This window comes from Dipodomys spectabilis, unplaced genomic scaffold, assembly GCF_019054845.1.
Source record: "Dipodomys spectabilis isolate Male_0828 unplaced genomic scaffold, ASM1905484v1 ptg000229l, whole genome shotgun sequence".
Taxonomy (NCBI): Eukaryota; Metazoa; Chordata; class Mammalia; order Rodentia; family Heteromyidae; genus Dipodomys; species Dipodomys spectabilis.
In genome coordinates, this window is record NW_024870906.1 from 2,166,287 (window position 1) to 2,179,672 (window position 13,386).

At 38.7% G+C, this 13,386-nt stretch overlaps 1 protein-coding gene across 1 annotated transcript in view; it reads right to left on the reverse strand.

Annotated features, from left to right (window-relative positions):
• Positions 1-12,620, reverse strand: part of Adam7 (ADAM metallopeptidase domain 7) — a 38,440-nt gene extending 25,820 nt beyond the window's left edge. The window contains exons 1-9 of the mRNA XM_042697831.1: positions 12,569-12,620; positions 11,581-11,684; positions 9,344-9,420; positions 8,378-8,456; positions 6,966-7,042; positions 5,427-5,616; positions 4,437-4,490; positions 1,859-1,930; positions 354-523 (exon numbers count right to left, since the gene is read on the reverse strand). Of these exons, the coding sequence (XP_042553765.1) occupies positions 354-523; positions 1,859-1,930; positions 4,437-4,490; positions 5,427-5,616; positions 6,966-7,042; positions 8,378-8,456; positions 9,344-9,420; positions 11,581-11,684; positions 12,569-12,620 (875 nt within the window). The remainder of the gene's footprint in view (positions 1-353; positions 524-1,858; positions 1,931-4,436; positions 4,491-5,426; positions 5,617-6,965; positions 7,043-8,377; positions 8,457-9,343; positions 9,421-11,580; positions 11,685-12,568) is intronic.
• Between the last annotated feature and the right edge of the window lie 766 nt (positions 12,621-13,386).

A 13,386-nucleotide genomic window follows, 5' to 3' on the forward strand; every position in this document is an offset into this window, starting at 1 on the left:
TTCTGAGGGCAGCCTGAAAGCTAAGCTGCAGATAACAGCAGAAAGAAAATGAATAAGCTGTGTGTGTTGAATTCTGAGAGGCGCATGAGAGTTTCAACTGCTATGCCCATCCAGTCACATTTTCAACTCTGCCTAGGAGTATGCGTATATTTGCATTTCCCTTGTAGTTTAATCAATATTAAAATGAAAGATTATTAAATGATCCACTTGGAAGTTTTGTGTATAGGTTGAAGAAACATGTTTTTACCTGTATGTACTACACAGTCACGTACTTTATAAAGCATCTTTTGTTCATTAGTTCTGTTTTATATTTTAATAACGCACCTAAGATGTTCAATAGAGGAATCACATACCTCAGTAACAGGACATGGTCATAATGCTTTCTTTTCTTAAGGACTGTTTCTTGCCAAGTTGAAAAATGTGATAAGGTAGTTTCTATATTTGGATCCACTTCTATTTGGTCTCCATTGGTCCATACTTCAATGCCAACCAATGTCACGTGAATATTCAAGGTTTTGTAAACCTGCTCAGCAAAACCATATTTTAACCAGGGGCTAGCAGGATCCTGCATCATCACCACATTCCTTTCCATTTCCAAAATACTTCAGTATTTGTAACTTGTTTTGAACATAAGAACATAGTACAGTTGTCGTTTAACAAATTGAAAGATGGAACTAGAGTGCAGAATGTATTGTGATTTGAATATTTTGTTGAGTGTTTTTCCTCATGGAAATGACCACAGTTCACAAAGACTCTTGATGAAATCATTCTGATATTCCTTGAAATACCACAAACCTTAAAGACACTGGTCTTAGAGGGTGTCTAGAAGAAAGAATTTATTAAAACCTCGTGTGAAAAGTATCCTGCTATTACAGATTTGGTGAAAGCGGCACGTGGTGGAGTGAACGTTCTTCGTTCATCTTTCTACTTTAGGTGGAGAGTAGGGTTTACAGTATGTAAGGAAGCTGGAACCAGCCTTCAGAAACGCAGCTGTGTTGAGTTTTTATACTGACTTTGATCTGAGAAACCTTACTAGGGATTCGCTAAGCAATGTAGAAAGCGCTGAAGCCCATAAACCTTCCGGTTCCTTCTGGTATCTTTCTATGGAGGCTCTTTACCCAACTAACAGAACTGGGCTGCTTTAGAAGCTGTCAGCAAAGAAAGATGTGTGTGTCTCACACACTATAAACCACCAAAATTTAGATAAAACAACTAACAATACAGATGTTATTGCAACCATTTTCCTAATTTCTCTGCCAAACCACAAGCAATCCATGTGAAGCCTAAAAGATGTTTTATTACATAAGCTGGTAGAGGACTCATTTGAATAGTGAGGTTTGCTTCACATGTGGTTGCATTTTGAAGTCTCCACACATGGTTCTACAAATTTTGTGATTAGAGATCCACATTTGAAAGTTCTTAAAATGTTAAATATAATCTACTTAGAAAACCAAAAGCACAAAGGTCTGATTTATTACTATTCTTTTATTCCCCCATTGATACTTTTTTTGTAGATTAGATCACATGGTGAATTTTTGTGATTGGAACTGCCTCAGTATCAAGTTACTAAAATAGTCCAGCCGGGGACTGGGAAGATGTCTCTGCTTTCCTTGCATGCATGAGGGCCTGGGTTGGATTACTCAGCACCACATAAGCAGAAAAAGCTGGAAGTGGCGCTGTGGCTCAAGTGGTAGAATGCTAACCTTGAGTTGAAGAGTTGAGAGACAGTGCCCAGGCCCAGAGTTCAGGCCCCATGGCTAACAAAATAAATACATAAAATAAAATATTCTAGCAGAAACCCCCAAAAGGTTCTTTGCATTTGTATTTTTAGGTTGAGTCCAATTATATCAAACCTTACCATGTTGACAAAGTTGACCATTCCCCAAATTCGCTTCCTTATTTTACTGTGAGGTTTGCTGTTCCTGCGGAACTGGAAAGAAAAACCATCAGCGTTTACTAATAATAGAGACTGCCTGAACCGTTCATTCATTGCAAGACATTACAAAGAAAACAATTCATTGGAATAATAAAGAAGTCATTGCCCAGCCAACAAATAGTTGGACAATTTATGGAAAGAGAAGTTTTTGATATGTCATTGGATACAGCAGTTAGTAAACACATTGCATGTGGCTTAACACTAAGATTTTCTTTCTATATCTTTTTTCCTTTTCAAATTCATTACACAGATGCATTGAACCAACTGATTAGCATTCTTTCAAAACTACTTTTTCTTTTCTTTCTTTCCTGTGTGTGTGTGTGTGTGTGAGTGTGTGTGTGTGTGTGTGTGTGTGTGTGTGTGTGTGTGTATGTGTGTGTTACAGGTATTTGAACTCATGCCCCATATTTTCCAGGCTGGTGAGACTCCACTGAGCCATTCCTCCCACCCTGTTTTTTGCTGGTTAATTTCTGAGGAGGGTCTCACTTTGCATCCAGCATGGGCCTTGCGAGGATCCCAGGGACACAGCATTGTATCCAGTTTTCCTCCATGAAGATGGAATCTGAACTTTCCCATGGACTCTTGAATGCCTGGAACCATAAGCCTGGCAGTCTCAGCCCCTCCCCCATGTGGCTTGAGGTGGAAGGTGTGAACTTATCACACTCAGCAATCCAAGCTATTTCTGCTGGGGTGAACTGTGACCCTTCAATGCTCAGTCTCTGAAGTAACTAGAATTACAGGCATGAGCCACTGACACCTAGAAAATGTTCTCCCTTCCCTTCCTTTTTGTTTTAATAATAAGGCAACACTTATTAAATCTTTACTGCAACATCAGTATCTTAAGCCTCCTGAATCTGCTCATAATCTCCATGGATTATGGAACATTCCATCCAAAATACCTAGGAGTCAAACGCATGCCTGCAAAGGACAGGAAGAAGTGGAGAAGATCAGGAAGGACTCGTGTGCTCCAGCCTGCTCAGAATTTGGTTCTGTTCTCTAACTTCCTGAATTATCAGGATCTTGCGGCTAATGATCAATTAAATATATTTAAAGACAAGGAAGTGTTCTGTAGGGGTATATGAGATGAGCAAATCTCTTTCGTGATCACACTAAGAGTCAACACACCTCTCCTGAATCTTGTAGGTCTTCTCTAGTTACCTTTCCATTGTTCTTCCATTATCTTAAATATTGAAATTCTTCCAGGATACAGCATTAGAATCTCTTCCGTATTTATTTCCCACCGATTTGACATCCTGCGCTAATTTCTATTACCACTATTCCACTGTTCCAGAACTATTCTTGATAGCTCACACATGTCCTCTTAAATAGCAAAAACTCTGAATACCTTTCCTCACTTTTCTGGGCCTTTTGTATACAGTTAATACTGACCATTACACATTCAAAAACATTCCTTCATGTCTTAGTCTCTATTAGTTCATGTACTCTGGCTGGTTCCTGGCTGATTCCTATTTATCTCTCTGTGTTTCATAAATGGTCATCTATACATGCTCCAGTTTTCTGATTTTCCTCTTCAGGTATCAATTTTCTGTTTAATTATCTCAAGGACATGTATGTTTTTCCTTTTACAGATGTTAAAACAGCCTCTCAAATCTGCCTCCCATCTTTTCCCTATCCCTATTTCATTAAAATTTTGACTCACTTTCACATCTTCAATAAATGCAAGCCAATACTTTCATAATAAGAATGCTCTGAAATACCATTAGATGATTTAGAGTTCTGGGTGAGTCTATTTTCCTATCTGTTCATGATGGTGGATTCTCTTTCATGTGACTCAGGTTTTAAAATGATCTTTCTAGAACATTTTTGACTTGGCTTCTAGTTGTTTACCAGATCATAACCAGTTCTTATTTTACCTTGGAAGCCTTACTTGCATTGTCTGCACCTGAATAAAAATACTCTATTATGCCTCACAATTAATTTTGTTCTCCCATGGATAAAATTTTCCTTACTCATAAAAATGTCAAGCAGACAGGAAATTTCCTTTATGTTTTACTGCTTTACTGGAGGTTTTCTAGTTTTGCTTTCAGGGATGAGTCAGCCTATTATGGTTCTGGGGATTATACAGAAGACATAGCCAAACAGGCTTCCGGTGTTAAGAAGGTACAATTCCACCATCTCTTGTTCCTGTATTCTATAGATCATAAGTCCCCAAAGTTTTAGAATTTATTTCTGGTTCTGATAAAGACTTTCTGCTTAAATTTTAGCACTTGGAAAACGTCAGTATTTCCTTTTGATCTCAGCTCTGGGGTTGTTGACACGTTTTTAGTTTTTATACATTGTTGAGAATTTCTGTAACGTTTAGAGTAGGAGTAAGCTCTATTTGGGATTAGTCAGCTGTGTTATAAAGAGGGCTTGATGGACTCTTAAACACATCTGTTTTGGGAAATAAGAAACAGAAGTTGGAACCCGGAATGGGTCATAATCAGAATGACAGTCTTATACAAATGAGTGAGGAACAAAATCTTCACTCGAAACTTACCACATAATCATCAGCAACAACGAACAGTTCAACATAGCTCTCCTTGTGGGCACTCTGGAAGTTCATAGAAAATTCAGTGATGCAGATTAACTTTTTTTTTTTTTCACTATAAGGTAAGTTGAAAAAAATTCTAACATTTTTAAGGAAATGTTCCTGTTGTTGATAATAACAGGTGAAGGAAATGAGTACATTAGTAATTCTACCAATGTATATAAATACCCACTTTATATTGACACATACAGGACTATGCATCAGATTTCAATCATTGTGAAGCAGTAATTCCTATTCATTAGCCTTTCTCTTTTACTTTTTCCATTCAAATGACTACATGGTCGTAGCAATAAGAGTCTAAAGATCTGACTAAGTCTACTATGTAATTATCTATTCATCCAATTATTCAGCCAAGAGGCCCAGGCTTCAGACACTGTCTGGACAATGAATTATGAGAAGATAAACACAGATTGTTAGGGAACATCTAGAGGAGATTGAAGGGACTAAAATCTATTTGCATAGAAAACAGAAAACTTGCAACCATCTGACCAAAAATCACACTTTGTATTACCATAAGTGTCTTTAGCTATTAGAATAGTAGAACATTCTCCCTTTTATAAAAAGGGGAGACTCTGGCTTATCATTACCAACTCTCCCAATACTGGAAGAGAAGACAAAAAAAGACAGTATTCAGCATAGTTTCAGGACACTGTGGACTTCTTACATCCTTATCATGGAGTAACGTCTGTCTTTAGGGATGTCATTCCATGAAGAGGGTCACAGACACCCATTTTTAAAATTGACACTTATCATAGGCAATAAACAGTTTTTTTTTAACATGGATATCAATGAGGTTTGAAATTCAGCCTTCCTTTAAGTATCAAATTCAAAACAGCCATATTATGTTTTGCTAGTTGGATTCATCGTTTCTTTCCTAGGTCACAATTAGAATACGAGGTGTTTTACTTGGGCAGATCAGATTGAAAATGGGCCACTTACTTCTGCTTTTTGGTCTTCCTTATCATTTTCCTCTTGTGGAACAATTTCCTTGGTGAAATTGAGCTCTTCACAAGAATGATTGGCAGTATACAGCATCCTGGTGGCATATTTGAACACCAAATGCTGTCTCCCATCCGAGTATTTCAATGGTTCAATGAGATACCTTTGATCGTTTACTCTGAAGAATCCCCTAGAGAAATTGGAACATGATGCGTACTCATGATCTATGAGGATTCCATTCACTGAATTTTTTTCTCAGTGCTGGGGATGAATCTTAGATCTGTGAACATTCTAGGCATGTGCTGTACTAATTGAGAGATATCTTCTGCCATTGGTTGCTTGAGACACTAGCCTACTATACAACCCAGGCTAACAATGAACCCTTGAATCTCTTGCTTCAGCCTCCCAAAGCTGGGATTACAGGCATGTATCACCACACCTGATATATCTCATTTTGTCAAGAGAAACTACAAGGTCATGACCTCATGGGCATGTAGTAGGTTATGTTTGGGAAGTTAAGAAATGAAATGAGATTCAATCTTTGAATTCGGAATTGTTTGTGTCAGAGTGAACTTATCTGGATTTTCAGCAGTTTTTGAAAGTCTAATTTCTGCATTCAGTGTCAGTAATATTGTAGTAATTCCCACTGGTGGTTGTATCAGAGTGATTGCAGAAAATTCGAGTTTCCTTACAAGTCATATAGAGGACATATATGGTGTTACAAATGCTGGGATGGTTTCATTAGTAAAGCTATTCAAATTCTTGAAACTCTTGAGAATTAATCAAAGTAAGTCTTTCTTGTCCATCTCCTTGTGTCTTTCTTCTTTGTCCTTGGGTCCAAGTCTTTAAAGACTTGTAAGCTTTCTCTCTAACTTTTTACTTAGAGAAATACCCAGATTTAGTAATTCACAGAATCAGAAGTCAAGAGACATGGGTTTGGGATTCAGTTTGACCACTAGCACACTGAATGATCAGGAGAAAGTCTCTGGTCTTGCTGGTGTGAGCACACAGGCCAGCTTATGTCCAGGAACTTTTCATCTCTGAGCCCTTTGATCACATGCCATGAAACTCATCCTACTGAGGGCCCTGCATTAGACATCTTGTTGAAAATGAACATAAGTCACAGGCTGGAGCTTACTGCCAGTGCTGAACACATACACTCTCCATTTTCCCATCATTTTTTTTATATTTAACAGGGTTAGCAGAAAAGAAATTAGTCAAAAAGATATCATTAATGTCCATAGGAAAACTCTTTTTAAAAAAAATTTTAGTCAGTCGTGGGTTTGAACTCAGGGCCTGGGTACTGTCCCTGAGCTCTTTTGCTTGAGGCTAGCATTCTGCCACTTTGAGCCAAAGCTCCACTTCTGATCTTTGAGTGGTAAATTGGAGATAAGAATCTCACAGGGACTTTCCTACCTGGGCTGGCTTCAAACCATGGTCCTCAGATCTCCATCTCCTGAGTAGCTAGGATTACAGGAGTAATCCAGTGGTGCCCAAGCATAGGAAAACTTTTAACAATAAGAAGATTCTGGGCCTTACCTGAGGCCATTGCATGTGCTGATACTGGCTGCAGAGTCATATTCATGTACGATAGAACCTTGATAAAAACAGTGATCCTAAAATAGAAAAGTCCATCAACACTGACATTAACATTACACAAACATCAGTGAATCGATTATAACATATCAGCATTTATTTTCTGTTGAGAATATATCAGTATTTCAAAAATTTCTATGCATTTATTCACTACATTCTTTCACTTAGAAATATTTGATCCTCCTTTAGAGACTTTTAGTTTTATAATTATATTGTATAAAGTCCTGTATGTAACATTTCTCATAATTTTTTCTGTTAGGTAATGACACCAACTTTAGATATGTGACCCTTTCCATACAACTATGACTCCTTAAATCCACCCTCACATCTTTGCCAAACTAGCCCTCTAGGGCTAGCATCATCACTTCCTAGGTGGCTTATGAAATCAAGCCATATTCTTGACGCTTCTAAATTCAGATCATTCTGGCCAGGTGCCAATAGCTCCCTCTTATAATCCTAACTACTCAGTGGGTTGAGATCTGGGTTTGTGATTCAAATCCAGCCAAGACAGGAATGCTGTGAGATTCTTATCTCCAATTAATCACCAAAAAGCCAGAAGGATTGCTGTAGTTCAAGTGGTAGAGCACTAGCCTTGAGCAAAGAAACTCATGAACAGTGCCTACGCCCTGAGTTCAAGCCCCAGGACTGTCTCTCACTGCAAAAAAGAAGACATAAAATGAGACTTGATCTTCAACTGAATTTAAAGGCTGTGTAATTTTATAAGATTGTGTTATGACTTAGATATCATAAGGATCAACACTTGCTTTACATAGAGGAGATGGGTTTTACACAATTTTTGGTAAAAGGGAACAATGCCAATCTTGGCAAGAAGTTCTGGAAAGGTAGATGGCGGTAAAATAGAATGTACATCACTAGAATGATATTAATGATTAAAGTGAAGGCTGTTTTGGAGAAGGAAGATGAGACCATAATGGTAGCATGCATCAGAAGGGCTGGGGCATAGAGCTGCGAATCCCACAGAAATAAAATTCCATGGAGATCTTACAGTTGCTTCACGTGTTAGATTTCAGCCTTTAACCCCAATCACAATTCCAGTAGGATCCCTTATATTCCCCCTTCTACCACTTTGTACCATATTAAATGCAGACACGTCTGCTTAGTAAGCAAAAATACATTGGGAAACATTGAATTGCTAGCTGGCTAGTGGTCAGCCACCCTGGAGGCTCATCGAGTCCTATTTTCTAATGTTCTGTCATTTGGTGAGGGCAGTCCCGTCAGGACTCAATTGCAATATCATGCTTTTTGGACTCATTGGTAAATCTAGCATTGGGACCGAAAAATAACACCAGGATATAGCAGTTCAGAGGAAAGGCAGAGGATGATTAGAGAGATACCATAATCTGAGGGTGTCTGGTAAGCACTTCTCCTTTCACGTTATAGTATGTTTCACTGTAATTCGAAGCCAGAAGGTCCCTGAAACAGAGAGCAGGACAGAAATAGGCTTTGTTCATTTTCAGCCCCTAACAGATTAAAAACAGCCTTGTGGTAGAGAAGAGTCTAGGCATAATAGGAATGAAAGAACACTTAAAGAACTATGGAGTAGCAATACGAATACTCAAACCTATTGAGAGGTCAACCAGAACTTTCCAGAATGGTCTGAAATGAACCTGAATATGACTCTCAGGGTGATTATGGTTTGTGTTTTGGCCTGCTGATCTAGCAGATGGTTCAGAATAAAAGATTAAACCTCCCCTCCACACCCCTATTGTTTGGTTCTCTTTTAAGCTAATTAACCAGATTCTCTAGTAGTGTCTAACTTTCCATTCTACTTAACATCTGCCAACTCCTCATCCTTTAATGTGTGGGCATCTGTGACAGACAGTACCAAAGGCCCATAGGAAAGCGTTGGAAATTCTCAGCATCAATGGAGGGTTATTGAAGAAGGCTAAGGGCCTTAGGATGTCAGGATGAAGCAAGTTCTTCCTCCTTCTTAGCTCATGCCTCCAAAAGAACTTGGTTTAATATGTATTTGGAATAGCTTAGAAGCCGGTTGAAAAATGATACTTTTCACATTTCTTTTTGTCTGTGGATTCAAGCAGTACTAATGCATCCATCCTCTTCTTGGGGTGACCGGACAGAGCATAAAGAACCCCAAGTACCCAAAAAGAGAGCAATTCAGGGTCCAGAGAACAATGCCGAGGGTCTGTTGAAGCTGATGGGAAGGGGTAGGCTTGGGCTGAAGGGCAGAATCCCCCAAATCTATAGGTAACAATGGCTGAGGAGTTCACTGAACTGGTAGTTGAGGCAAACAGAAATATCCCAGACAAGATGAGCAAGGTATAGGATGACAAAGAACTCACCTTGATCGTAGCAGGTGAAGGATTAGGGTTTTCCCACTTAGATTTATTTCATATAGTATTTCTTCTTCATATATTTCCTGAAAAACAAGGTCTGTCATGTGATTTTCACAGTATTTATTATTTGTTTCTTTAGTGTCTCACCTGCCACAGGAGCAGGTGGACCTTTATCCACTTCTCAATTTTCCAACTTCAGTCTCTTCAGGGACTAAATAGTAATGAAGCTGGATTTAAAGTGAGCTAGTATTATAAGGAGAATTTTATGGAAGTTATTTACAAGTTAATTACAATTTTCTAAACACTTATTTCCTAGAAGTAAAGCAAAATGGAAAGTATCTAAAAGTCCCCTCATCCAGGGAGCCACAAATTACTAGACATCCACACCCCTAGCCAAGCCCTTAGGTCTTTATTTATGTGTTTGTAATCAATTTTGTGTGGAGTTATTTACACTCGCCTCTTTCATTTAATAAATCACTACCACACGTCCTAGTCTTAAAAGCATTGTTACATGGTGTTTCCTGTCTACAGAGTACAATGTAAGCGAAAGTTTATTTGTTAAACCCATGTTAATGATCAGAAATATGATTAAACAGCATTAAAAAGAGCAAGGCTTTTTCATAAGTATTGACAAGATATTCTAAAGAAAGGTAGTGCAAGTTTAGATTTTGAATTTTTCCTGGTGTGCTTTATGGCAGCTTCTATAAGTATTACATGAACATTCAATCGATAATATTTATTACTGGTAAATTGCCTTCAGACCAGTCACACATACTACCATTCATAAAAAGGTTTTCAAATAATGGGAGGGTAACATGTGACACATTATTTTCTTGGTTTTTTTCTTTGCTTGTTTGGGCACTAACACAATAAAATCTCTAGGTTCATCTTGAGTTAAACTGGTCTTGAGTAAGTCTTTGCAGAGTAGCTTCTAGGAGAGTCTGCAGATTCTGTACAGTACGTAGGAGAAAACTAGTTTTGCCTTTTTGACTGCATCCACTTTTGAACAATATAAATGCTTGAGGTGAGAAAAGACATAGAAAAAAAAATTTATGTGTAAAGAAACTTATTGGGATAAAATGATATTATTTCCAAATGGGAGGGGCAGACTATTTCTGGCTTCTGGTCTGAAGTCAGAAGAAATAGGATCTCAGGGAAGCCATTGGGAAAGTTGAGATGCGTCTTGCTTGTGACGCTCTGAGAAACACAGTGGTTACCGTTGCTCAGCCTAGAAAAGTGACTTCTGTAGTGGGAGAGGGAAGGGAAGTCATTGCATTTGGAAAAGTTTGTATTTTCATAGTTGATAGGGAAACATGCCGATCTTTCTGTGAGCCAGCTTGAAAAGCTAAAATGTAAAATGCAAGTGTCTTTGATAGATATCTAAGATCATTGTCTAAGAACTTTTATAACAGTGGAAATTGAATTCACTTAATTGTGAACCTTGTTCTCTCAATATATTTTATCAATTTTCTTTTCTTGTTTTGTACCACAAGGGCTTAAACTCAGGGCCTTGAGCTCTATCTTAGCTTTTTCCCCCCTGCTCAAATCTGGCACTCTACCACCTGAGCCATATTTCTCCTTCTGGCATTTTTGTTTGTGCAATGGAGATAAGAGTCTTTTGGATTTGTCCACCTGGGCGGGCTTTGAACCACAAATCCTCAGATCTCAAACTCCCGTGAATCAAGGATTACAGGAAAGAGCCATTAGTAGCCAGAATTTTTCTTTTCTTTTCTTTTTAGTGCCAATAGTGGAGTTTGAACTCAGGGCTTCATACTCTCAATTGTCTTTTTTTTAAAATGAAGATTGTGCTCTACCATTTGAGCCATACCTCCACTTCTCAATTTGCTATAATAGATATTTATTAATTTTGAAAAAATACTTTAAGTGTTTTCAAATTTTTAACACTTAAATGAGCAACTGTCTAAGGGACAGGCCACGCAGGACTTTTTGTTCCTGTGAAAACTCTCAGTTTTCTTTCTTTCTCAAGAGAACTGTTGGTGGAAGTTTTCATTCTATTCGAAATGTAAGAAATGGCAAGGGCTAAAACTCTGATGCGCGTTTTCATTGTTTGGTAATTTGCTAAAAGATACCAAATTACTCCTGAGCACACGCTCTCAACTAAATTAGAATCCTCTGAAAAATACACAGTCCTGCATTCTTATCTACTTCTGATTGGAGCCAATGTTGGCTTTCTACTCATTGCAAAGGCACTGAAGTCTTATTTACTAAAGCAGAAGTTATACCTGTGCATTAAAATCATGGATGTGTCCAAGATCTCGCTTCTGGACCAGAGGAAGTCTTTTAGGATGAACCAGTTCTTGACCCTTTACTCCAAGGATGACCTTTTCTAAAAGGAAACATAAGGAGAAAATCCGTCTGGTATAACATCCATCCACAGTGATTGGAAAAAAAGTGTTCACAGGGAGTTCACAGATTTCCAACCAGCAGCCTCGAGCATACACCCTCCTCCCCTTCCAATTCACCTACAATTGGAAAAGGGGACGCAGTAGGAATGTTCTAGGCTTCTTCCATGTTTTAGCCTTGTTCTGCAGCTGTTACATTTGTCATTTTATTATCTTTTAATGACTGTCCCTGAATCTACCTCCTTCAAATTTTCAATGAAAATTACCAGATTGTTTTGGCCCTTTAAGGAATCTCTGCACCTGAAATCTTAACTCCTGTAGGGCTCCATTTGTTAGATAAGTTTAGGGGCCCCCATGCTAGTGCTAAATGAAGTCTTCTATTTGCATCCTGGTCCCCCTGGATGTCAGCTGGGAGGAGACCCCAGGGCTCAGATTGCAATGAAGGGGAGAAGGCCTGGACTGATCTGATCTCAATAAAGCTTTACTCCCTACCCCCATTTTAACTGTATGATCATGAGTAGGTAACATATCTACACTCTGATCTACAACTATGACTCATTTTCCTTATCTATAAAGTAGAGAAAGGATGGTAATACATGGTAAACATTCAGAAAGTACCAAGTGGCTAACAGCTAGCAAGGTGTCTAGTTTGTATATGGTAGGTATGCAGAAACGTTATTCCTTCCTTAGTATTGGGACTCTCAGTCCTGAAGAGTGAGATGCAGGTATGCAGAATCATCAGTAGGAGGGCCAAGCCTTTCTACCATCTTCAATAATGCTTTCATCATTTATCATTTAAATGTTGGGACTACACATTGCCGTATGACATAATAGTTTAAAACAACTCAATAAAAAGTTAAAGACATACCTTTAATCAGAGAAGTGAGTAAAATCATCAGCAGTACGTGGTGAGGACACATCCTGGATGGCCTGGTGGAAGAGGGGCTTCGGGACCTGAGCGAAGCTGGGCCTCACGCTCCGTCCTGGCCCTTCTTCCGTGGTGAGGATGGAGAGTGTGGCACCCAGACGGGCAGTTTTGATCCGGCACCAGGAAGTGCCCCCAGCTCCGATTACACAATGCGTTCAGTGCTTGAGGCGAAAGCTGGAGGTTGGACATCATGTTCTCATAGAGACAGCCACTGAGCTGGTGCTGGGGAACGTGGGCTTGGCCTAGATGCCCACTTCAGAACTGATATACACTTGCTTCTAGATGTACTAAAACTTCAAAAGGAGAAATGTCAAGAACGTTCTAGAAAGAACCACTGGAAGATGTTTAGAGGCCTATTCTTTCACTAAAGAAAGTGAAGTCCTTGCTGTGTGGAAGACCATAATAAAAACACAAGGAACCATTTGATAAAGCAAACAAGACAAAAATATTGAAAATATATAAACTTTGTAAAAGAGACTGGATTTCATGTGAATTTATTGAGCAAATTCATAAATTACCACATTATTTGATAATATCCTTATGTATTTTCCTCCAAGATATTTTGGATATATCATTCAAGCTACCTTCATCTGCTGGGTACTGATGACTCACGCCTTAATCCTCATGACTCAGGAAACTGAGGACTAAGTATTGCAGTTCAAAGTCAGCCCAGGCATGAGAGTCCATGACACTCTTATCTCCAATTAGCTACTTCCACCATAAAGCTGGAAGTAGTACTGTGACTCAAGTGGTAGAGC